We start from the raw sequence: 27,805 nt of genomic DNA, 5'->3' as shown, positions 1-27,805 counted from the left end.
TTTTCTATATTGGGGGGCGCTAATATTAAATTTTCATACAAAATTGATTTTGACCATATAAAACTTTACAAACATTTCTTCAGTTCTCACGAAAAACGTTATACAGTTGAGTTTGTAGAAGTGTAGTGTGAGCGAGGGAAAATTTGAAAAGTGGTAGGTACCTAGGTAAAACTAGTGGAAAACAGCCACACAGAACTTAATGCGCAGTAAGTGCATTTAGATAATAGGTATTTGGAAAAGGGATTCAAGAGGCTTTACCAATAAGTATATAGCGATAAACGTTGCTATAAATTTTTGTGATAAACTTTGATTTTTGTTTTTATACATCTGTGTTAATTTACCATAATGTAGAATACAAAATATTTAAGCCCATCGCAGCCTTAACTGAGTTTCGACAACATACTTACTTTTAATATAATTTCTTGACTATGCACCTACACACATTTGCCTGTGCGTAGCGCCTGCCTGAGTCACATTACAAAAATATATTCGAGTTTAATAATTTATCAACCATACCACTGATTCAAAAACAGTACAGATGTAATTTGTCAAACCCCAATAATTTTTGGTTAAGAAATAAAACAACAACTTTCCTTCGGATTTTGTCCTTTTAGACTGGTGGGAGGCTAGAAACAATTTTATGTTTTATACAAAGCAAGAGAACCAAGGTTATATTTAATTTTTCTGATGAAAAGTGTTGAAACCAGGCTTTTTCATAATTTAATTGTAGAAATGGATTTTTACTACTGATTTCAACAATGTAAGAATGTATTTTAAATAACTGGTTGACAACTTCTTCAGTGACATTCAGTGATACCCCGCTTAAAATACTTAATTTGTTCCAGGAGCAAGGTTAAAAATTCATTCTGTAGCATAAAATATGGTACTGCAACTTAAAAAAGATCCTTAAGTTATTTATTTTTAGCCAGAAACAGATTCAGGAAAGTCCACCGAGATTTACAGGGTCACATCCTCTTGTTCCATTTTTTACTTCTCTTGGCTGTTGGTTTCTTTGAAACCTTTCCAAGATCTCTCCCTCTTATTCAACACCTACCAGAAATAACGGGCAAGGGTGTCACTCTAGAAATCGATGATCCTGCTGGTCTCAGCTGAGATTTTGTAATGAGTGTTGGTAAACTTCCGAACTTCCCTCCATTTGACCAGGTTCTTGACAACAGTTGAGAATGATTGATTTGATTGCTCCTTCTCAGATGAAGCTTTTCTTTGAGCTTATCATATTGCTGGATTAGAAGTGCCTGGGGTTCTATTTGGTGTTCTACAATAAGCTTTTTTACATCCTCCTCCTCTACCTCTAATTCTAGCTTTCGAGCTAATGAGGCTGCGTGCGACCTTGAAGTGTTCGAGTGGCAAGATAAAATACGATACAGTCCATTATATGAAGCGAGGTACGTTGTGTGAGTCGTGTAATGGATGAACAGGATGTGTGCAGCGTTTGTTATGTAAGGCATCACTTTACTTGTCCTTACACACAATGGTGCACCTAATAAGGTGTATTTATTCATATAAAAAAAAATGTAATAAAAAATAAAAACACAAAAGTAGGTACATAAATTATCATTTTATTTTTAAATACACGGTACATAGGCAGATAAAGAGCTGCCCAAGACTGGGAAAATTACTCTTAACAGCCAACCCCTTCATGTGCGGGGTGCTGACTCCGCACTTGTGCGGACTTGCACTTTAATATTTCTTTGACTAACCAAACCTAAGGGTTTGGCATGTGTTGGCAGGTTGGCATCAAAGCTGTTAAGTAATAGTCGACATTAGGGGGACCTGAAATGACACACCTTTGTGTGTTTTTAAGAACAAGAAGGTAGATAAATTTACAGTCACTATTTGTTAAATTCGGTAGGAGTTATTGAAACAGTATTTATCATATTCAGCTATTAAAATTTGTAAATAATAAAACAATTTTTTATAGTGTTTATTTTACTTATTCTTTAGTTTATGGGGTAGGTCATTGCATATCCGTATTTATTATTTTGAATTAAAATGATTTTATATTCTGTTGGTATCTGTATCTGTATCTGTATTATGTATGCCTTGTATTTCATAACAAATAAATAAATAAAAATTAACAAACGAATTGATCTATGTCATTATTTATCATAGTAATCTTAGTGCATACTTCTTACCTCACTCGATCACTTGATTAAAATGTTCATTTATAAAATTAAACACTTGAAATGTCAAAGTAAAACATTTCAAAATAAATCCAATAACATTAATTTTTTTATCTATGTTTAAAAGAATTTTTTATGTCCAATATTTTTAAATGTTTTAATTTTATATAATATCTAAAACTGGCACTCTTCTCATGATTGAATGCTCTTTCTGAAGTACGTATTTACATAATTGTATACAATATATTTTTAAATATAAATCTTAATTGCCTGCTAATGATGAAATCTTATCCCTTACTTTTTTGATCTTTCACGAGGTTAAAGAATTGCCTGTGTGGATGAAAATAATTTGGATGAAAAAGGGAAATTAGATAAGACATTGTTACATTATACTTTACTTCTGGGTACTTCATTTAGGCTAATAGTATAGCGGTTATTGTTTTTTAAACATCATGGAGTAGTTTAATAAGATAAATTTATCAGGCAACTTTTGTCAAGTCCAAACAATCAATATTTTATTCATAAATATTTCATGTTACCAAATTCTCTCATTTCGCTCACTCCTTTCAACAACATCATATATCAAAAAACTTGATTTTCCAGGAAATCGTTATTAAAGTTTAAATATATAATAAAATGTCATCTTCATCTTTCTTACAATATCAATAAAAGTAACTTTCATAACATAAAAAAAACATTATTTTTTTGTAGATTTTCATTTTTTTTTTGGGTTGAAAATGAGAAGTTTGCAATCTAAATTTGACCTGATGATGAAATAGTTATTTCTAAACCGGTGGGCATGAAGTAGTGCTGAAAGTGGTATTAATATACATAAAATAAACAATGAATGATAAGAAGAGTATCATTGTTATTTTAAATTGCTATTTCATTACAATTTCCATATTTGAATAAATATAAGTGAACGATGAATGATAAGAAGAATGTCAATTTAAGGAACATATTTGGAATCGCCATTTCATTATATTTTTTGTATTCAAATAAATATAAGTGAACGGTGAATGATAAAGAGAGTGTCAGTGTAAATTAATGTATTAAAAATAAATATCAAGCTACTTATTGAACTATTTACTGTGCAACAGATCTTTTTAGGTAAAACCTTAAGGTTTTTTCTCCATTTGAAAAATCTTTAGTATATTTAAAAAAAATAATTAAACAATTCCTTTTCTTCAAAATTCAATAACAACACTTTTTGCCCTGAAGCGAATAAATATTCAGTTAAAAATATGCCGCTTTTATTCAGATATAGTATATTTTCTGGGCATTCCGAAAACATACACAACTGAAAATTAAAAATTTTTGATTTATGACGTTGTTGAAAGGAGTGAGCGATTTGTCAATTGATTCTGACAATTTCCTACATAATAAATTATTTTGAAAAAAAATTATAAATTGGTTTTGTCTTGGAACGGTTGAGTCTATTAAGGCAAAAAGAACGATATTTAGTATTGCATTGTGCTCTTACCGAATTTATAAGAACATAATATAAAAAATAAGTCCTCTGAAAAAGTTTAGCGAGACCAATATTAACCAATTTTGTAATATGTAATATAAGTGATATCAAATAATTATGAATTTAGTTACTTACAGAATCACAATAAAGCTGGTAATTGTGTAGTAGACGATTCTACCAATCAAATAAATTTAGGTACAGTATAAAGTAACATATTCCGTGAATCCACAATCCAAATGAAATTATTTGAATTGGTGAAGTAGCCTGCCTCCAGAGTTTACTGGTTAAAGTGTTAGGCTACAATGCCAGGTTTTTACATCCATATATGTATGTCTGAGGATAGATAGACAAGAAAGGAGCTTGACTGGAGGCCTAGAACAGGACGCAGAAGCGTGGGTAGGCCTCAGACAAGATGGTCCAATGACATTAAAAAAGAGATTCCTACACTGGAAGAGAGTCACGTCCAACAGAAAACTGTGGACGTCCAAGAGGGAGGCTTTTGTTCAATACTGGACACAAGAAGAAGGCTGATGTAAGTAAATAAGAATAGTTCAGGAATCACAATGAGAACTGGTAGGTGGTAGTGTTGGTGCACTCGGCGTGTTGGTCAGTGCTGGCGCAACAGGACCAGTGGCGAGCCCCCGGATGCCCCGGGTGGCCGTGTCCGCAGCCTCGGTACCCGCCCGCCATACGCCCCGCGCCCCCGCATGCACACCCTGCCGCGCGGCTCCCACTCGAAGAGCAGAATGTGCAGCAGTGGAACTTGCCCGAATGAGGCCGCTGCTCTCGGGCCACCAGGTTAAATGGACTGTTCTAGATAAAAAATTATAATTCCGTCGCTCAATATCCATAATTGAAAACAAAAAATACAAATTTGTTGCAAAGTAAAAGAGAAAAGTTAATTACAGCCACATTTATGCTGTGAGACATCTTTTATCCCACATAACATCTTATTATTCTAGAAAATTTAAATATAATCAAGGCAGTAAAATATAATATAATCTTCAATGTAAAATATTTTTCTTGCATTATTTTTGATATTTCAATAACTCAATAACATTTTATTCCAAAAGGATGAATATAAAAGCTTGGGCCCCCTATATTTCTTAATCTATAAGAACCATTAGAGTTCAGATCCATGGAAATGGAATTTGGAAATGATGGAAAGCAACTTGATCATTACAGCAGAAATGACAAAATCAACTATTTTGATGATATCAGAAAGATTAGGTAATCTTTAGATCTTTACTAACCGATTCGGCAAAACTTGGTCACTATATAGTAGTAAGGGCTGGGTAACAAATTGCAGAATTTTATTTTTAAAGCACACCTTGATAGGTTTTCCATTGACAAGCACAGCGAGCTGGTAGGGTCCCGGAACATCAGGTACAAAGGACAGAAGATATGTTCCATCCTTCCTGTCCTGTGTTGTGATGGAGTGGGGACGCACGCCTGCCCGACGCAGGGCCCCCCAAACGCGTGCTCCACCCCCGCACACCACCTGATTGGTGGAATCTCGAGTCTCTAGCGCCATCTCATGCCGGCGGTGGACTCTGATGCCCCGGAAACCTGGAAATGTACACATGTAATTCTCTCTAAAGAAGCTTGTCTAATATTTTCCAGTAAGTTCTGGTACTTACTGGAAAATATCTCCCGTGTTAAGCGGAGTCTTTCTATACTTTGCACAGATATGTGAAGCACAAAAACAGAAGTTCAGATAACTATGTATCAATTTACTATGCACCAATGGATGTTGGTTAAAAATAAAGTAAAGGAAGATTAATATTACTCCAATTTAATTCATATTTGTCCGCCTTCATAGTGTAGTGGTTAAAACGTTCGGTTTCCATGTTAAAGGTCTTGGGTTGGATTTCCAGGGGCTCAAAATATATCAATGTAATTTTTCATTCTTATATTTATTTCATATCAACCTGAGGGGCTGGGCCAATCGCCTTGCCTACGCATAATTAATTAATAATATAACATTGCGTTTACGGATCATTGTGTGCAGATTAGGTTTAGAAGAAGAAAAAATAAGCACCTTCAGGATCAATGACACAAAAACTTGCATCCACTCCTTGAGTAGAGATTACACCATACAGTTGAATATTTCCATACAGTGGTGTCTTCTTTTCCTTGACTAGCTCTAGATCCTCTGAGGCTTTGGATTCCAGTAATCCATCTGTATTAGAACACCACTCCAGCCTCCTGAGCAGCGGACCAACAAAACTCAAGACCTCCACATCAGTCCCCTCGGAAAGGATGTCTTCAGCAAACTTGACAGCATCACTGACATTTTCTGCCCTCTTCTCTAACTCTAATCTCTGGCTGGCTAGTGCCTGTATTTTGACATCTCGGGCTTTTAGGACTTGTATTTGTAACGTTTGTCTGTGTTCTTCGACAGCTCTGATATAGGAATCTATGAACTGCTCTACATCTTCTTGAACCACTCCACTCTTTATCTGAAAACATATATATCAACTTTAGATACGTAAAGCGACAAACATAACATTTGCTTTTCTGAGTAACTAATTTAAAAAAATTGATGTTGTGTTGTTTAGTTATATTATAAAAGCAAAATTTTAATTTCTCAGGAATAACCTGCGAAGCTTCTATCTTTTAGCAGCTTATCTGCAGGTAAGATAGTAAGGATAGGAAAGGTTAATGTGAAAAATACATTACAAATACCCAAACCATTTAATTTTTTTTAAAGGAATTCATTTTGCAATTGGTGGGAATCAAATTTGCAGGATTTTTGAGCTGTCATATGCTAATTTGAATGATCACTTTTAACGGACAGATGGCAGCACATCAATTCTTATATCTTATTGTAAAATTGATGATGATTCGTTGTTGGGTTGGATCTTGCATTTGTGTAAGGAGATTTAAATTTATTTGATTGTTTAGTGTTATATTGGTACAATTTAGTGTGTGAGTGAGATAGTGAGACAGAAAGAGATGTATTAAGTTTATAATGTGATCATTCCGAATAGGGATATGGGCAGTAATATTAACAGCTTACAAACTTACACTAGAACAGAGCACTAGTATGTTTCTCAACCATAAAGGAAATGAAATGATTATAGGAAATTGTAGTAATAACCTGTATTCTCTTCCCAGCTATATGTAACTTCTCTAGTGCCGTAGTTGTCTGCCGAACAACTGGCTTTACTCTATCTACGGCTTCTCTAATGGTCCTAATATAGGACTCGGCAGCCCTCGAAACCGGATCAAAGGAATGTCCATTGTGTAACATTAAACAGCAATCTCTACAGATCACCTATAACAAGAATTAAATCACAAGTTAGGTAAAAAACAGAGCATTAGTCTTCTTAGTGCAGGGCTTGTGGCCTGTTTTTAAGAGAATTAGCCTCCTGCAATGTCGATTCTTTTATGAAATATTTATTTATTAATATATAGAAATATTTATTCTTTTGTGAAAGCTTTTAACTTCTAACTAGTAAGTTTTAAAAATAGGAGTTTGACTTCGTCAGTTTTGAAAATAGTAGTTTGACTTCGTCAGGAGTGAGGGCGTAAGGAGAAGAACCCAACAGCCCCTCATACTGGAAGTCCTGAAGAGGAGAACATGGATATGGTTGGAACATGTCATTAGAATGCCTCATATCTCTTCTTCCGACCCGGAGGATTCCGGAAGGCCACTGACGACCATTTATCGACTATACTCAGCGGAACTTCAGGATGCCGGACTGACCTGGAAAGAAGGGAGGAGATGGCATTGAAAGCTGTCCCACCGCATGCCCAGATCTGATACAGAAGCATCTAGGCTTCCTGATAGATCTGCTCTTGCTAAGCAATTTTTTTGAATGAAGATGGCGTGTGACAGAGTGACTTGGAGAGCGAACACGGGAAAAGAGGGAAGAAGAAATGAAAGCTTTAAATAAAAACAATAATATCTATAAAAGTTCAAGCGGGTTAGATAATTTCTCTTCAGGCCCCTCATTCGCCATCCCTGACTATCAAACTTGTAAAAGTTGAAGCCTGAGTAGGGCCATGATAAGCGGTGTTGCCATTAGGCGTACTTAGATCTCAGAGTCAGTTGGACGTTAGGTACTTTTTTATTATCGGGACCTGACCTGGCAACAGGTTGAGCAGAAGAGTTTGAGCTCGTTGTCGGGGTGTCTCGCACAGAGCGGCTGCCTGCGCAGGGTGAGAGCCCCGCGGCGCGCCGCGTCCGCCAGCGGCAAGAGCGCGTGGTGCGCCGCGGCTCCGGCCCCCGGGATGGCGCCTGCGCGCACGTGCGCGACTCCGCAACCGCCACACAAGCTGATCAGACATGTGGTGCAACGGCTCTGGGCCTGGAAAACAATTTTGAAAATCGAACAGTGGTAATAAAGTATTGTGTGTAAAATAATAAAAGAACTAATTTATCATGCAAATGGTTAAATTATAAATTAAATAGAAAAAATCAAATAAAAAGTACCTTAATCGTAAATTATTATTAGATGCAACAGAAGCGGCCTTGGAAAATTTACAATTAACCTTTACGAGAGTGCAATAATTGATGTCCGACTTTTTTGTGGGTTCTTTTAAGACGAAAAAAAATTTCTTCATGAAATTTACGTACCATGAAGATATTTTAAAGAAAAAATGTTTTAGCATGTAACGTAAATACTATTATTAAAATGAAAAACACTATTGGTCATAGTAGTCAAATTATAACTGTTTTTTGGTATTTTATTCCTTATTCAGTCATCTACCAATAACAAAAAAAATGGCATTCAATTAGCCATTTTTTTACATTCTGTCACTAACGCTCAAAAATGGGTAATTTTCATGAAATCACTAAATTCTAAATATCTCAAAAACTATTAACATACGTCCCGTTTCGAAAGGGAACGTCCCGTTTTTAAATAGCCTGTCCCGTTGTCCCCAAGTTTCGGGACGTCAAAATGTCCCGTTTTCAAAAGAAGAGCAACACACGGTAACGATTTTTAAGGTGGCTGGTGAGTCATGTGCAAAGACTAACTAATTTGTAAGACCGCCGACTCTTTATATAAATAATAAAACAACATAATTTTTCATATTTATATTATTTATTTACCTCTTATTTTCTATATCAACATTCCTTTTCTTTTTATTAACATATAAAAACTATGGAAAAATACGTATTTTCTTGAATATGTATACTATTACGTAAAAATTGGTAGATGTCCCGTTTTGAGGATAAAAATAAATGGTCAGTTTAGTCATGCATCGTTTTGAGGACAAAAATAAATGGTCAGTTTAGCCATACATCGTCATACTTAAATTTCTTGCATTTGCATACCCCTACCTCGTCCTGCCGGGAATACATCGAGTTACCAATAACCCTGTATATATCTATCTCAACATTCAAGAAGAATAAATAAGTTTGGGTATTTACAGGGCTTACGACCTGTCATACGCTAGTTTGCCCTTTACACACGTGTAACATTCACAATTCTAACCACGATTGACAACCATTATTCAAATTTCGGAAGTTGTCAATACATATTCATCAATTGACACCTTCTTTCATATGCGAGTTTTAGGCAACATCTGATTTATTTATTGAATAATTTTTTTTTTTAAATTACTTATGTATAATAAATAAAAAGAGCTATTGGATATGGAGTCAAGCTATGATGGTATGATAATTCTATCATAGAATGTATTATTTACTCGGATAATAGTGTAAAATGGAAAGTAGGGCACCTTCAGACACGCAAGGAAGCCTTTTAATACAAAAAGTTTTGCGTTATATTATACTTACTCGTAATATGAGATTATTTTTGAATGACATTGAAATAACGGAATAAGGAAAATGGGTGTCAGCATAAGGCCTGGGAGAAGAGGCGGTCGCTACATTAAGCGTCAAAACATAATTTTGAAATAGAATTCAGATAATTTGAAATAAATCGGATCATAAATTCTCCTTCCCCGTCGATATTTTTCTTTGGATTCGGAAAAATCTTGAAAAACTGAAAAAATATCTTAAATATTTTGGACCAGATAGCCAGTATACGCGGCCAATCTGAATCATCATGGGTAGAATCGGTGAATGTTACACGAGAGTAAAGTGATCACTTAAACCGGCCTATGACGGTCGTAAGCCCCGTAAATGACCAGACATCCATATTCTTCTTCATTTTGAGATGTCATAAAAATAATATGAGAAAAACTCCTAATTGGAGATAATCCAGAATTGTGAACAAGTATTTGGACACACTCAAAATATTGTACACAGTACAAAGATTACGTTACATTGTGTCGGGTTGTGGTCCCGTGGTTAGTTTCGCGGACTCTTGAGTCAGAGTTTCTCGGTTCGAACCCACTCTACCACAATTTGATACCTTTTTCTAATAATGAGCCGCTTCGGCTCACAGAAATAGTATGAAATTGAAGTATTTTTGTAAATAGTAAAAACACAAATATTTATCTTTTTTATTTTTATTTTTTACATAATTTATTAACAATTTAGCTACTATGGTAAGCAGTAAATCGATTTTTATGAGAGGAGGAGGCTATATGAAGAGGAAATAGAGGAATAGTAGGTATTATTGGAGAGAAAAACTATGCTGTAATATTTTGAATGTTTTTTGCAGATACCTACTTTGTGGCACATTTCATAAACTTTATAAAATTATACAACTTTGTTTTAACCACTTTTTTATTATAAGTACACTGTAACCAACTGGTTTCGACAAGAACCTTGTCATCACCAGGGTTTATTAAATTCTAAAACATTAAAATACTCATAGTTAATTACATTCCCTTACCAAAAACTTCCACACACTCCGTACACCATATGAAAATATGATTTTAAAAATATGATTTAAAAACTCATAAATGTTAAAACATTAATTTTACAAAGTTTATGCTGTAATATCCTATACTATAACGCATTTGTTTGCTAAATCATTTTCACCACCTCCTTTCCCCAATTGCAAGAAGCGCCCTTGAGGTAGTATTTTAAGAAAATAGATCTATATAAATTATCCTAATTATTTTTTTATTATTATGAAACCTGTGGTTCCATGCCTGTAATTCTTACTAACTTATGTATGTTATATTTTATGTACATACATTGTACGAGTCACTTGAGAATTTAGCTTCTGGACAATTCTGTATCCACCGACTTTATCGCTAAAAATAATGATTCGGCTAGCGAATAATTCGTATTTACGACATGATAACGTATTTTTTACGTACGGATTGTCTTAAAATTTTGTGTGCTAACGTTTTTAACCTTGAGGAAAGCCGTTTTCTAAACTTGGAAAATGAATAACGAGGAAACTAAGAATGAGAAACTCCTAGCGTCCTAGCTTATTATAGATGGCTTATCTAAAAAACAACGTATCAAGAAACACAGCTGAATATAAAAATCCGTGGCAGTCCCAACAGACGGGTTCGTAAATGTAAGATTATGAAAAAAAGAAAAACGAAAAATGGACCAAGATTCAATACTTAAATTACGTAGTGTTTTATTAAATTACGTACTTAAGTACGACTTTGGCACTTTGAAACAGGTTTTCGATCAGAATTATCATGAAATTAATGTAACCGAAAAGAGAATCATAAAAATGTTAATGTTATCTAACAATGACGTTGAAATGTTTACTTCCGTATGTAATCACATACCAGAACATCGATCACATACAGAAATTATCGTTTTATCTACGTAGTGAAGATAACATTAACTTTACTTCAGTTCTATGCTAGTCCGCCTCCGTAGTGTAATGGCCAACACGCTCGGCTACTGTACCGAAGGTCCCGAGTCGATTTCTAGGTGGGGGGTCAAATAAATATAAGTGATTTTTTCACAGCAATATTTATTCAATATCACCCTGGACTGTACCTGAAGCGGAAGGCTGATCACCTTTCCTTCATGTGTTAACGATCAAGATAAAACTGCGTTTAAATGATGTAGTGCCCTAAGGCAGTGTTCCGCAAACTTTTTCTAATCAAGGTACACCTACCAAATTAAAAAATTCATTTTACCATATTATGGCAACATTATGTTTAATGCGAAATGTGAGCCTACTTAACTGAGCACAGGCAGTCAAAATTTGGGGCAATTTTGTTATTTTCACAAAACTAGACCTTTGTTTCGCGGCACACCAACTAATCACCATGGTACACCAGTGTGCCGCGGCACACACTTTGCGGAACAATGTATTAAGGATTTGAAGATGATGATATTTAAGTATATATATATATATATATTTAACGATATCTTTTTAAGGGCCCCAGGAAAAAAGAGGGTTTAAGCTATAGTTTGTGTAGCTTATACTCGCCCGTAAATCCCGCACTAGTTGTACCTATTACACATTTTAGTTAAATTCGCTAAAACTATTGTAAATCACTTTCTGTTAGACGTTGGACGCTTAAAACAGCACGCGTTGCGTATGGCATATGGTCATAATAATGCTTCGTTTCAATCCACTCAAGTTTGGTACGAAACGAAAGCTTTTTAGACGTTTCAAATTCCAATATTAGCTTTGCGCACATGTTCCGAAGGAAATAATTCATTTCAAGAGCGTTGCGAATTCGCAACACTTTACGGCAAGCAAATTTAATGTTGCGATCATTAAATATGGCCAAACCAACAAAAGGTACAAAATATTCCACACTTTCAATGATGAATATAGTATTTCTATTTTGAATGTTTCTAAACAATAGTGAGGTTGATAACCTTAAAAACTTCTGAACATTTTTTCTCGTAATAATAATAACTAAAGGTCTAATACCAGATTGGTGAAATCAATTTCAAATTGATTTCACCTTGTGGAGTCTTGAATTTTGTATCTTATGTAGCATAGTTTAATTTCACTTTAAATTTTTACTTCTAATTTTTATTTTTATTTTATTTTATTTCATTACTTTTAATTGTTATTACCCTTTTTTACGACCAAATTTCTATTCTTTATATTTGTATTAAACCTGCACCTTTGTTGTTTCTGTAAGCTTTTTGTGTTCTCATCTAATTGATGAAAACATTTAAACAATTTGTATTGCACTGTATTTCATTTATTGTAGTATGTTTTTCATTGTTTGTGAACCATAAATAAATAAAAATACAATAATAAATAAATAATAAAATTGATAAGCACTTGAAACATGTTTGTATATTATTAGAAAAAAACTAATGAACTAACCATCACGCCGCTTCTCACAGAGGTAGGGAGAAAGAATAAAACGCCACACTATTCTGTCTTTCCAAACAGTCTTCGCCTCTTACATGACCGTCGATTATTTCGACTTCTGACCTGACCAATTTCAAGTATTTGAAATACTTGATCATACCAAGTTTTCTTCGGACTTCCTCTGCTTCTATGACCAACCACATTTGTCTCATCAATTTGTTTTGCTGTTCTTTCTTCACTCATTTGTTTCACATGCCCAAACCCTAATTTTGTTTCTTAATTTTTGAAAACGCTTAATCGATAATCTCTCAGTTCTATATTCATTCCTTATATCACCATTTGAACATTTATCGTACATCGTTTTGACGAATGCATTTTCAGTATGGTGTTTGAAAATGACGCGGAATGCATCGAAACACATGTCACAATTGATTTTAAGTAGAGTGGTATTCACCAAGTAAAACTCAAATTAAAAAAGATAATTTTTAGTTACCATAAGCTAAAATAAGCATTTATTAGACTCTTATGATCGAATGATCGATATCATTGCAGTGTATCGGCTACGAGTGATATGCTTCATTATCGGCAACTGCAGAAAAACACATTCCTGCCTGCAAGTTAAATACTATGTGTTTCGTGACGAGGTGTTAAAAAGGGAGCTTTCGACATAGTTAGGTGCGATTTACTGTTGACAGCTTCCGAGAAAGCTGACGGAGTTATGGATGTATGTTTTTAATGACTAAAATATGATTGCCTGCCTCCACAGAGTCGGAGGTCCCGGGTTCGATTCCCAGTAGGGGGGTCTATGTAAATAAATATGAGTGGTATTTCGCTGTGATATTTATTCAATATATCCTGGACTGCACAGTACTGATCAGTTTGCCTTCATGTAATTAACGATGAAGATAACTTGCATCCCGCTAAACACATTAAATTCCTTTACCTATAAATGTGGAGTGTAGGACTGATAACCCTTCCTTTTTTATAGACAAGATCGAAGTAATACTATAGCGATTCATGTAGCGCCCTATGGAATCATTCGGTTCGGATGGTACCAAAAGAAGTGGATATTATGTACATCGATGCTTTATTAATTTAATCCATAGTGACGAGTGGTCGTTTTGTATATTTTTGTAAATATGCATTTAAAAAAAAACTTTGGAAAAAAGTTTTCTTTTCAGTAATTATTACTTATATTATTTTTTGACATCTCATCAAACATGAAGAAGAATATGGAAGTCTGGGCATTTACGGGGCGGACGACCATCATAGGCTGGTTTAAGTGATCACTTTACACACGTATAACATTCACCAATTCCACTCATTACTGATAACCACACTACTCAAATTCTTCGAAGTTCTATATATATGAAACAATTTAAAAACATTGTTCTTGAATCACTAGAACTTCACTAGAGACATCTATTAGTGAGATGAAAAGAAGCTTTTTATTGAGCAGAAACTCTTATATCATTTAATGAGATGTCAAAAAATAGTATGAAAATAACTCCTGTAATTAGAGATAATCCAGATTTTGTGAACAAGTATTTGAACACACAAACTGTTGTAAAATATTACATATTATATTATTATTATTTATTGTATCAGATATTAGATCATTCACCCTTCATATGATATATCAATATATACATATCGCTCACTCCTTTCAAGAACGTCATAAATAAAAAAACTTGATTTTTCAGGAGAACGTTTTTAAAGTTTAAAAATATAACACAATGTATTTAAAATAAATATCAACCCACTTATGGAACTTTTTACTGTGCAACAGATCTTTTTAGGTAAAACCTGAAGGTTTTTTCTGCATTTGCAAAATATTTAGTATATTTAAAAAAAAAAAATAAACAATACCTTTTCTTCAAAATGCGAAAACAACATGTTCGCCCTGTAGCGGGTAAATATTAAATAAAAAATATGCCTCTTTTGCTGGGATATAGTACATTTTCTAGGCATCCCGAAAACATGCACAACTGAAAATTGTCATTTTTTGATTTATGACGTTCTTGAAAGGAGTGAGCGATATGTTTCTTTCGTACATTAAAAAAAATCATCGTTGATGGTTTGTCTCAAGTTGAGACACCTACAATAAATATTATTTATTATTTAGATAAGGATTTTTAATACAATAAAAGAAGAATACGATCTTTGAAAATGATGAGGAATGCATCGAAACACGTGTCATAATAGATTTTAAGAAATAATGGTATTTACCAAATGAAACTTAAATTAAAAATGGATAGATATTTCCACAAGTGACTACCGAATCAATTAATGAAAGAATAAACAGGATAACTACTAAATAAACTCACTTTCTAACTCACTTTGTAATAACAAATTTATTTATTTGTTTATTTTTAATTAACTTTGTTTTAATTTACTTCGTTTATAAAAAAAAATTGTAAAACGAACTCCCTCTCTAAACACAGGTATCTACTTTATTAGAGAGGTAGAAACGTTATATTTGAAATGTTTTGTAAATTTACCAACTATTTTGTATTATTTAAATATGTATTTTGTAAAAGAAAATCAATAAATAAAAATTCGATAAGAAAATTATTACTTAACATTTTTATAACAGACACTAGTTTATACACTTGACGCATGATATATCAATCTATTTTCTTCTTTATGATATATCAATCTAATCCTTCGTCTCAAGTGGGGATACCAACAATGTATATGAAATATCGCTTAAATAGGGAATATTTTTGATACGAAAAGAAGAAGAAAATACGAAAAAGTACTAAATAGATTCAAAATATTCTTGTCCTTATTATGTTTTCTCACCAAAAAAAATTAATTTTCATTTGAGAACTTTTCGAGAACATTTGTGAAGGCCCCGGCATATACTTTAAGATTCTATTCATATAGCTCATTTGCCTTGCAGATAAATGAAAAAATCTTAATACCCTAATAAATTAACGGAATAGGTACGTGATCAGCTATTAATTTATTTTGGACAAGATTTGGCAAAAATAAAGTTGTAAATAACAGCTTACGCCAAGGCTTTGTTAAGTTATTTCGATTGTTTTCTTTGTTTCAGTAATCCTCATATACTAGTATGGTAAGGTGACCATTCGTACTGGTTTTCTAGGTACAGTTTTTTTTATTTACAACATTTTGAGTGTTTCCGAATACTTGTTCATAAATCTGAATTATCTCCGCTAAGGAGTTACTCTGTATATTTACTGCAATCTTAACATAGATGAAGAAGAATATTGAAGTCTGAGGTAAAGTGATCACTTTACACACGTGTAACATTCACCAATTTCTACCCATGATTGACAACCACACTGCTATTTTTTTTGGAACTCCTAGATATATTGATCGAACTCGTGACACGGTACATGTGAGTTCACAACAGGCATCTATGTCGGACAATATAGAATGGTAAAATATATACTTACATATTACACACACACATATATATATATATATATATATATATATATATATATATATATATATATATATATATATATATATATATATATATATATATATATATATATATATATATATATATATATATATATATATATATTCTTCTTGATTGGTACTGTTTTCACTACTAGGTGCTGATAAGGGTCATAAGAAGTATTGATATGATTTACATATGAAATCTGGTCACCCTATACGAAGCTTAAAGCTTATGGATACATAATGAGTATATTATTTTTGGAATCTTTTACGACTCATCACCTTACCACAGACTTCCGACAGTCAATTTGTATGAATCACCCCACTTTCTCAGAATCCGTGAGATTGTAATGGATTTTTTCTCCACAAGAGTTGCTCTCGGGTAGGTATGATACAAAGCGAGCGGTTATTAATACAATCTTATCACAAGCTAATGCTGCATGACGTTGGAATTGACTGCCATATGCACAAGTGGAAAAAACGTGCACAGTTCTTTGTCGAAATGAAAAATTAATTAATCATACATTTTATTGTGAATCATCAAATCAAATACATACTGTGTATTTTTGTAGGTGGCCTAAATCTCGCTTTACCATCAAACATTTTAAAATATCATTATTTTCTTCCAAAAAAAATTTTTAAAAAATTTCAACATTTCGTGTGTGATAAAATACTTTGATTGATACAATAAAATTGTAAATCATAAATGATACCTTCGAAGTAATATAAAATCTCAAGTGCTATTGATTCGGCAGCTATTTTATGGTAATACCTTTACATTTTTATTTAAGTTTTACTTGGTTCGTAAAATCTATTATGACACGTGTTTCGATGTATTCCGCTTCATTTTCATACAATGTGTGTGAAGCTAAGACTAAATTTTAGAGTTGTGTCCTTGGGACGTTGAAGGATGAAGTTGAACGACCTGTTTACAATATCAGTAGAAACATTGGCAATAGATATTACCACAAAGTGACAGCGGAATAAATTTTCGAAACGAAAGTACACAGAAATCAGTGAAACATATATCGCTCACTCCTTTCAAGAACGTCATAAATAAAAAAAACTTTATTTTTCAGGAGAATGTTTTTAAAGTTTAAAAATATAATACAATGTTTTAAAAATAAATATCAAGCCACTTATTGAAATTTTTACTGTGCAACAGATCGTTTTAGGTTAAACCTGAATGTTTTTTCCCCATTTGAACAATATTTAGTATATTTAAAAAAATAATTAAACAATACTTTTTCTTCAAAATGCACAAACAAAACTTTCTGCCCTGTAGCGGATAAATATTAAGATAAAAATATGCCGCTTTTGCTGGGATATAGTACATTTTCTGGGCATTCCTAAAACATGCACAACTGAAAATTGACGATTTTTGAAATATGACGTTGTTGAAAGGAGTGAGCGATATATCATATCATCCTATTAATTCTTATAATTTCATGCTTAATCTTTTTGGTATGTTTAATTTTTTTTAAGGAACTCATTTTAATTTAATGACAGTCCAGTGTTTACATTTGATAAGATTTTCTAGCCAATAACCTCCATCATCGTTATAATTTTATATTATCATTATCACATGAGTAGATAAATTAAAAAAACAATTTATGTTTTTTTTCAAGGAACTTCTAGAGGTCTAGTCTTTACTTTTAGAGGCTTGTCTGCTGGTAGGATAGTTAGTATAGGGATGATAAATGTAAAAAAAATACATTACAAACACGCAGACCAGCAAAATAAATCTTTGTTGGATTTATTTTGCATTTGGCGGTAATCGAATTCGCGACGCCAGTTTTGCAGTCTAGCGCCTATTCATGAGATTATTGAAAATTATATTTTTGACTGCGACACTTACGGGTACATCCTCTGAGCAGATGTCGCACAGCAGCCTGGAGGGGTCTCTGTGCAGGTCTGCCACCAGCATCCTGTGCTGCAGCAGGAAGTGCGGGGACAGGCCGAGCACCCCCGAGGGCCCCAGCGGGCACTCCGCCCCGCACAGGGGACAGCACAGGACCGGCCCCCCCCGGATGGAGATGGACACCTAGGCATTTTACAAGACGATAATCGTTGACTACAAACGAGCAATTTAATTTTGAAAAGTTGATCTTTGTTTTATTTTTTTGTTTTCTATAATGCAGTGACCAAATACTTGAAAGTGGTCAGGTTAGGAGTCGTAACAATCGGCGGGTATGTATGAGGAGATGCATGAACGTGGAAGAGGCGAAGAATGTTTGCAAAGACATAGTGGTGGGGCGTTCTATTCTCTCTGCCTACCCCTGCGGGGAAGCGGCATGATAGTTAGTTTTTTTTGTGACCAAATTTTATAAAACACATAAGTATACATATTATATTTAAAATATAACTTATATATATATATATATATATATATATATATATATATATATATATATATATTTATATATATATATATATATATATATATATCCATATATATATATATATATATATATATATATATATATATATATATATATATATATATATATATACATATATATATACATATATATATATATATATATATATATATATATATATATATATATATATATATATATATATATATATACAATTTTTTTGCTCGTTAGTTTTATGATCACATGTCGATGAAAACAACTGAAGTTTTCGGAACTAGTCGTGTGTAATGAAATAAAACTCAAAAAGTGGTAGTAAACAAGTGTTTAATTTTTAAAATAATGAATACTCGTACTATAAAGCATGACGCAGCCAATTTTATATATGTACATATCGTAGTCGTACAGGAGAAAGTGACCAACCAGCAAAACGTAAAATGTTCAGGAGGGCCATTTAAGTCACGATTGCTTGGCAAGAAAATAAACACCAATGCAGTAAGTCTTTTTTAACAAGTCAATATACTATAATTCCAAGTTTAAAATCCTTTGGGATTTTTTCAGGGCAATATTAAGCTAGTAAGATATCGAATAGTCAATGATCACGTTTTTGTAAAACAATGCACTTGGTCTCTTTCTCCTGTATGACTACGATATTTGACGCATACCCTCATTCTCGATTTACGCACAGATTCCTTACACCACAGCTGGCCACTGCTTTTGCAATGAGGCGTTCACACTCTAGTTATTATGAAGATAATATGAGTGTTACCTTTTTACCATAAGCTAACACTCTCTTGTGTTGGTCGGCGCTGCGTTTGGTGGTCCAGCTTCCGTCTGATGACGTGTCCCTCGGCTCGCTCTCGTATCCCGACCCTGCCGACCCGGAACCCGACCCGGAACCGGAAACTTCCGTCTTCTCGTTGATGGATACTATAAGAAAAAATGTAATTTTAGAATACTATATAGTCCTGGTTCTAGTCATTATGTATGGAAGTGAAGTATGGGGTTGGCAAAAGAAGTAGACTGAATACAGTCGAAATTCGATCTCTCAGACGAATGTGCGGCTAAACGATGTATAGATGTTCGAATGGTGAAATAAAAATGGAGATAAGAAAAAACATAATAAGGCTGAGATAAGTACTATCGATAAAATTAAAAAAGGTGCGTTGAGATGGTTTGGGCATGTGAACCGAATAGGTGAAGAGAAAACTGTAAAATAAATTCATGTGGCGAATGTAGTTGAAAATAGGAGCAAAGGGAGACCGAAGAAAACTTGACATGATCAAGGGAGTGGTCAGGAGTTGCAATCATCAGGTGACGCATTGTTATTCAATGTATATTTGTTTTTCATTCGCAAATTCAAAATATTTCTTTTAATCTCATTTTTAGAATTTTGTATATTTTATACAATTTTTTGTGTATGCGATGATGAAATTATAATAAAGTTTATGTAGGCACTTCAAAATCACAGAACAGTTGTGTTCCGAGTTAATTATTTTTCATAACACATTCGACCCAAGTTATTAATCCTGCTATAACGCTTAACCCTTTATCGCCCAGTGTCGTTTGGAAACGAATAAAACTTTTTCGTAATAATCATATTAATAAAAATAAATTTGCATGATTTATAAAGCGCTATTTTCGTAAAATATTAACTGAAGGGCGCCTAACTGTGAATGAATTGGGGAAAAGAAGAAAGTAAAATAGATTTATAATTTATATTTGAAGCAATAACATTGTGATTTTCCACGAAAGAAAGAAATTTTACCATGTTTTAAACAATTTGTAGTGGGTAAGTCAAGGATAATGGTTAGCGCGTTTAGCTACTATACTGGAGGTCCCGGGTTCTATTCACAGGGGGAGGGGAAGGGTTAAAATAAATATTTGTGATTTTTCACTGTAATATATTTATTTAACGTTACCCTGGACTGGTCCCTGTAGCGCAGGAGTGATCACCTTGCCTTAATGTAAGTAACGATTAATTACGATGCAGTGCCCTATTTACCATCAAGATGCGGATAAGGGTTTGAAGATGTAATTTAAACACGTTTTTAATAATTTGTAGTGGGTAAGTCAATATATGAAAACTTAAAGGGCTAAGCCACTTTTGCACTGACAGCCTCATATTAGAACCATTGTCATGATAACACATATCGCTCACTCCTTTCAACAACGTCATATATAAAAAAAACTTGATTTTTCAGTAGATCGTTTTTAAAGTTTAAAGATATAATAAAATGTACTAAAAATAAATATCAAGCCACTTATTAAACTTTTTACTGTGCAACAGATCTTTTTAGGTAAAACCTGAATGTTTTTTCTCCATTTGAAAAATATTTTTGATATTTAAAAAAAAAATTGAACAATACCTTTTCTTCAAAATGTAAAAACAACACTTTCTGCCCTGTAGCGGGTAAATATTAAGTTAAAAATATGCCGCTTTTGCTGGGATATAGTACATTTTCTGTGCATTCCGAAAACATGGACAGTTGAAAATTGACGATTTTTGATATATGACGTCGTTGAAAGGAGTGATCGATATGAGTTTATTAAAAAATATACTTAATAGTCATTTCTAAGTTATAAAAGGGTTAATGAAGCAATATTTTGCTAGCATGTTCTGTAGTCTGTCCAATGAAAACACGATTGTTTACAATGCGCAACATTTGCCAGTAGTTATGGCTGCTACCGATAAAACTGCCCGTCTCCCGTCTCTTGCAGGGATCGCGTAAACACGAGCAGAACCGAGCTCTGCCTTGTATCACAGCATCACCTTATTGTATGGAGACTAGAGACAAGTAGTCCAGAATTGAGGAAGTTATCATTGCCAGGGCTGGATCACAATATAAAGACGCTTTATTAAAACCGCTTTTTTAATTTTTAATTTTTATTTATTTATTTCATAGATACATAGATTTTTTTACTAAATGTATTACGCCTCTTTAGGCATTGCCTGTGTTGAGCCGAAATATTTACATGGTAATACAATTTTTTGTTTTTATTATTAGATTATATACATTACATACAATAGATACAATAACAATTTACAGTAAAAAGGTTTTACAATAAAATAATTACACTTGGACTTTAGTTAATTCACTTTCTACCCTTCCGACGAGAAGCAACCATCGACGGACACTGTTCTTAAATACATGATCACTACTGGAATTTTTAATGGTTACTTTATCTGCGTACTGTAGACAAAATTTATAAATTAAATGTTAAAATCAAACACTGATTTGTAGAGTCTACTTAATTGTAATTTTGTGGCAACTGTTATGGCATTTTTAAACAAACATTAGTTAGTGGCGAAACAATTGTCACAAATTTTATATTTATGTTTATTATTAGATTAAAACCAATATTTTTAGCTTTTCCACTTTTTTATTTGACCAGCGACCGGGTTTCGTCGTTACCGACATCATCAGACTGGTGGGAGGCTATACAAATTGTTATGTTATATATAAAACAAGGCATGGTTATCAACTCCTGCCTTGTTTTATATATAACATAACAATTTGTATAGCCTCCCACCAGTCTGATGATGTCGGTAACGACGAAACCCGGTCGCTGGTCAAATAAAAAAGTGGAAAAGCTAAAAATATTGGTTTTAATCTAATAATAAATTAAAAATGCAATTCCATCACGAAGTGTCAGTGGATAATATAAATCTATTATATGTATGTGTTTTTAACAATAAAATATAATTTAGTAGACTCTAAAAATCAATGTTTGATTTTAACATTAATATATAAATTAAAATGGAGTTCTTCAAATTAGATTCCAAATCTATAAATAAATACTTTACATTTTTCCTAACATATTTATAATTTTGAAACCGGATTAAAAAAATAATAAGTTGGATATTTTTTACCAACTACTCCCATCATCATCCTTTTTTCTGCAAGGGTAGGCAGAGAGGATGGAACCCCTTACTCGTCTGTCCTGCCATTCACTCCTCGCTTCCTTCACATCCATATATCTAGTCGTACATGCCCTCTGATTGCGTAGACGTTTGACACCGCCAGATTTTGGGTTCTGATTAATCTGGTCGTGCCAAGTCTTTTTTGGCCTTCTTCGTTCCGTTCTCCAACCAATAGGTTTGTATTTGGCATCAATACATCCACTTTATCCGGTTCTGGCTAGTTCGGTGAGGGAGATAAACATGGAATAAAATAACATTTTCTTAACAGACGCCATACGGTGGGTCGCTAGTAAAGAAAACAGAGAAATGTCTCTTTTTTGTTTTAGGTCGTTGTAATCGTCTCATAACTGGTTTGATATTTGTAACATGACCGTGTACCTATAAAACTAAATAACCATCACGCTGTTTCCCCGCAGAGGTGGGCAGAGAGAATATAACGCAACACCAATCTGTCTTTGCAAACAATTTGTTTTTCTGTTATTTTTTCACTCAATCGTTCCATGTGTTTAAACCATCTCATATCACCTTTCTTAATTTTATCGATAATGCCTTGCATTATTTCCTTATATCACCATTTGAACATTTATCATACATCGTTTCGCCACATATTCCTGTTAGAGATAGCAGTTTGACTACATTCAGTATGCTTTCATCTTTTGTTTGCTTTGCAACTCAATGTTTCACTTCCATAAATTGATACATTTATAACGTAAATACTTCACAGGTCACCAGACTCATCATGAGACTGATGATGTTGGTAACGACGAAACCCAGTCATTGGACAAATAAAATAAATGTGGAAAAAACTAAAATTTAAATGAATTATTTGTCGTATTTTTTTAACTACTTTGATTTTTCGAAATTAAATTGAGCCAGTGCCGTGGCGTAGTCGGGTAGTTGCTCGACTCCGAAACTGACGTCACGGGCTCGATTTTAGGCAATTGCAAAATAAATTAAAGAAACATTTATTTTCAATTGGTCTAGGTGTATGTAATGTATTTTTCACATTTATCTTCCCTATCGTTACTATCCTACCTGCAGACAAGCCTTTAAAAACAGACGCTTTGCGGGTTATTCCTTAAATTATATAAAATATATGAAATAATAAAAAAATAATTAAACATAGAGCCTACTAATGAGTTATCTATTACGCTAACCCAAAGGGTCTTTAAATTAAATATTATTGAAACTCTTTTGGCCCTGTTTATTTAATTATACCGTCGTAATTTTGATATATAATTAAAGTTTTAACTTAAAGTAATAGCGATGTAAAATATGTAGATATTACGACTTAAAGCTCTCCGAGTATACATAATATATATATATATATATATATATATATATATATATATATATATATATATATATATATATATATATATATATATATATATATATATATATATATATTTATAAATATATATGTATATATATATATATATATATATATATATATATATATATATATATATATATATATATATATATTTATATATAAATATATATGTATATATATATATATATATATATATATATATATATATATATATATATATATATATATATATATATATATATATATATATATATATATAAATAAATATACCTCGATTTGATATTTATGTACACGATGCGGTTTGACTACGTCGCTAGAGAAGACCTCCGGGTAACTAGAATATAATGATGACTACGATTATATTTTGTAATGCTAACCAAAACATATATTTTAAGTGTCTAGAAATAATATCCGGCTCGCAAAAAGCTGCTTTATGAAATAAATTCGTACACAACATATCGTAAAAGTATTGAAATCTTTTGAAGAGGCCAGTCGTGGTGGGGCTTCCGGAGATACTTACGGCCTTCCAGTTACTACTGGAAAAATCTATTTTGTGTCAATAATCTGCTTACATCGGGAGGGTTTCAGTTTTATTCAATTATTTATGCATAGCGGAAATACAGGTCAGAGGATTACTGGCTTTCAACACGTTGGACAAAAATATGTGGAGGCCGGAGTATTCTGCGCTTGATGAATTTAAAATAACCTCCCCCGATCTAAGTAGCTTATCTAGTGATGTAAACATAGCTGAATATCTAGAAGGCACTGACATATCGCAGTCGTACAGGAGAAAGTAACCAACTACCAAAACCTAAAATGTTCAGGAGGGCCATTTAAGTCACTTTTGCTTGGTAAGAAAATAAACATCAATGCAGTTAGTCATTTTTAGCAAGTCAATATATTATACTTCCAAGTTTAAAATCCTTTGGGTTATTTTCAGGGCAATATTAAGCTAGTAAAATATCAAATAGTCAATGATCGTTTTTTGTAAAAAATGCACTTGGTCACTTTCTCCTGTATGACTACGATATGCTGATTGGTTTGATTCTTTAATGGTCACTCTCCACCCATTTATATCCTCCGCTCGTCTCTTCAACTCGACGTACCTGCTACAACGCATGTCGGAGATGATTTGGTCCATGAAGGTTGAGCGGGTCGTTATCTGTAGTTTGCGCCATCACACATGCCTTCCGCAATCGTAAGAAGCAGGCCTGGGTGTCTTACATTATGGCCTATACATTTGGCTCGCTGTTGTGTTACTTTCTTTAGTAAGCATCCAGACTCCTGAGCCTGGATGTTTAAATCCTGGTTGTTCCCTACATGTTCCAACCAATGAATCCTCAACATGTACCTGTAGCACCACATCTCAAACTTTTTTAACCGCAAAAAATGTATATTATTATTTGTCTATTATGAATCCAAAAATTACAGTTTCAAAACAAATTAAAAGCAAAAACTTGTAAGAATGTGAAATCTCTATCAGAGAAGGTGGGTAAGTCGTTAATCCATAGACACACTAATAAAAAACCTTTTAAAATTATTATTCTTGATATTTTTTTTATAAATCTTCAAAAGATTAGTATAACGTTGAATCATACTAACATTAGAAAACCAACAACTTTTCTTGGACGGAAATTAAAATGTTTACGACGGCTTTAAATCACGAGTCGATAAAAGATACGCGATTATCAACGTCCAGAATTTATTCAAAAATAAGAAGAATCAGATTTTTACTGCCCGGGAATAAATTATTGGTTTCTTGGAATTCAAAATATTCTTAGCATAGGTACCAATTAAAAAAATACCATTTTTAATGTTACGTTTAAAAATCGCTTGCGAACGAGTGAAAACTAAAAAAAAATACTTTTGTTTTTCTCCATTTTAATTATATGAACTCAAAATAAAGCTTAATTTATTCCATTTATTTATTTATTTTCAACCTTGGGTAGTATGTGAAGGCGTTCAAGGTTTATATGGCGTATATCGTAGTTATACAGGAGAAAGTGACTATACTAATTAAAGTCATTGACTATTTGGTATCATACTAGCTTGATATTGCCCTGAAAAAAATCCCGAAGGATTTTAAACTTGGAAGAATAACATATTGACTTGTTAAAAATGACTGTATTGATGTTTATTTTCTTGCCAAGCAAAAGTGACTAAAATGGCCATCCTGAACATTTTACGTTTTGTTAGTTGACTCTGGTACGACTACGATATATTATATAAAATATAGTGAAACACCTTACACAAAAGGATAATTAGGTTTTATTGGACAGGCGCCGTCGATAGACGCTCGACTTCGAAATTGGCGTCGTGGGTTCGATTCCCGCCCATTGCAAATTCTGAAAAAAAATATTTTCAACTAGTCTGGGTTTTTATTATATATTTTTCCCGTCTTTACTAATGTACCTAAAACAAATACAACAATAGAAATTTTGGATAAAAACAACCACAGGACACAAACGTAAATAATCACAAAATAGATTGAAAATATTACTCAAACAACGCGTGGTACCTCAACTGTTCATATAAAGCGTCTGACATTTACATCTACAATGTTTGCGACACTGTCTTGTGCTATCGCTTTGTATCATTATGTATACTTAGTAGTATACTTAGTGAGTACTATGTTTTCTTCTACCCCACTTCCGTGGCCTCAGAATATATGGCTCTCTTTTCCCTTCCCTCTACGTCATATATTTCTTCTCTCTCATGTAACGAAGTGTGTCTAATAAACTTTTCACGTCCTTCAACTTACACTCTCAATTCAATTATCGATAGTCAAATCACCGCCTGAGAAAAAGTAACAAGTTCACTTCTAAAGTCTATTTATACCAAGATTCATATTGCAAGAGCAAGGTCGTTAATAAAGTTAATGGCATTTTGTATCCTTGTAAGTTTTTCATGCACATAAATAACGTAGGAATTCGTCTCAAGCCACGTGCCCAAAATAAAATAACTGTCCTTACCCAAGGGCCCGCCCTACCGCACACATGTTCATCCCTTCGCTACTAATAATAATATATCCACCCTTCAATTGACGTGTTACATGACAGCAGAACCTAAGAGTCTACATAATGTGTCTTGATTTATATGTATTTAAATATTCTCTTATTTCCGGGGTTTACATTTTACAACGACAACGTGTAATAATTGTAAAAATACAACGAAGGCGATTCTGGAATTAACATATAAACAGAATGTCAGAAGACAGACTTCCACGTATCGCCCTTCAAGGAAACCCTGAAGGACGCAGACCCCCAGGCAGATCTCCGAAAAGATGGAAAGACAGCTGGGAGTCAACATCCCAAGAGCGACATGCGGAGGCACAAGCAGATCCCTAGGATCTACAAAAAGAAGAAGAAGAAGAACAAGACGATAAATACATATTTTTATATTTTTTTGCTGTTGAATTATGTCAAATATTTTTACAATCAAATATTTTATCAAATATAATATTTTTATATCTGTGGTTCCTTCCATGAATTTCAATATTTGAGAAGTGTGTTTGTCGATCATGGGTAGAATGGTGAATGTTACACGTATGTAAAGTGATCACTTACCAATCAGCATATGACAGGTGGTAAGCCTTTTAAATATCCAGACTTCCATATTCATAATTATCCATGTTGAGATGTCAAAAATATTAAATAACTCATAAAAGGAGGAAAACCCAGGTTCATTGTGAATTAATATTTGGACACACTCAAAATGTTGTGATTGTATTATTTCACAAATCTTCTTCTTCTTCTTCTTGGTGTAGGCCTTGTGGCCTGTTTTTTAAGAGGGATTAGCCTCCTACGCTATTAACATAATAAATTTGAATAATTTGTATAGCGCCATTTTCGTAAAATACTACCTTAAGGGCGCTTCACTGTGAATAAATTGGGGAAAATAAGATAGTGGATATGATTCAGGAAACAAATATGTAATGTGTTTGTAGTTTTTTCTTAAGATCATCTCTCTCACTATTTTTAAAACTGGT

At 33.1% G+C, this 27,805-nt stretch overlaps 1 protein-coding gene across 5 annotated transcripts in view; it reads right to left on the bottom strand.

Moving 5' to 3' along the window:
* Positions 1–3,196: 3,196 nt before the first annotated feature.
* Positions 3,197–27,805, bottom strand: part of LOC148310403 (E3 ubiquitin-protein ligase TRIM45) — a 35,047-nt gene continuing 10,438 nt past the window's right edge. For all 5 annotated transcript variants that reach the window (XM_088258518.1, XM_088258515.1, XM_088258516.1 and 2 more), the window contains exons 3-9: positions 19,326–19,486; positions 18,037–18,222; positions 7,710–7,931; positions 6,719–6,895; positions 5,657–6,077; positions 4,946–5,184; positions 3,197–4,428 (exon numbers count right to left, since the gene is read on the bottom strand). In XM_088258518.1, the coding sequence (XP_088114644.1) occupies positions 4,174–4,428; positions 4,946–5,184; positions 5,657–6,077; positions 6,719–6,895; positions 7,710–7,931; positions 18,037–18,222; positions 19,326–19,486 (1,661 nt within the window). In that variant the 3' untranslated portion in view covers positions 3,197–4,173. The remainder of the gene's footprint in view (positions 4,429–4,945; positions 5,185–5,656; positions 6,078–6,718; positions 6,896–7,709; positions 7,932–18,036; positions 18,223–19,325; positions 19,487–27,805) is intronic.

Source organism: Brachycentrus maculatus, unplaced genomic scaffold (assembly GCF_059751285.1).
Source record: "Brachycentrus maculatus isolate JH-2025_06_01 unplaced genomic scaffold, ASM5975128v1 h1tg000097l, whole genome shotgun sequence".
In the NCBI taxonomy this organism is placed as follows: Eukaryota; Metazoa; Arthropoda; class Insecta; order Trichoptera; family Brachycentridae; genus Brachycentrus; species Brachycentrus maculatus.
Note: the sequence above shows the minus strand (reverse complement) of the source record. Positions and strands in the feature narration are given on the sequence as shown.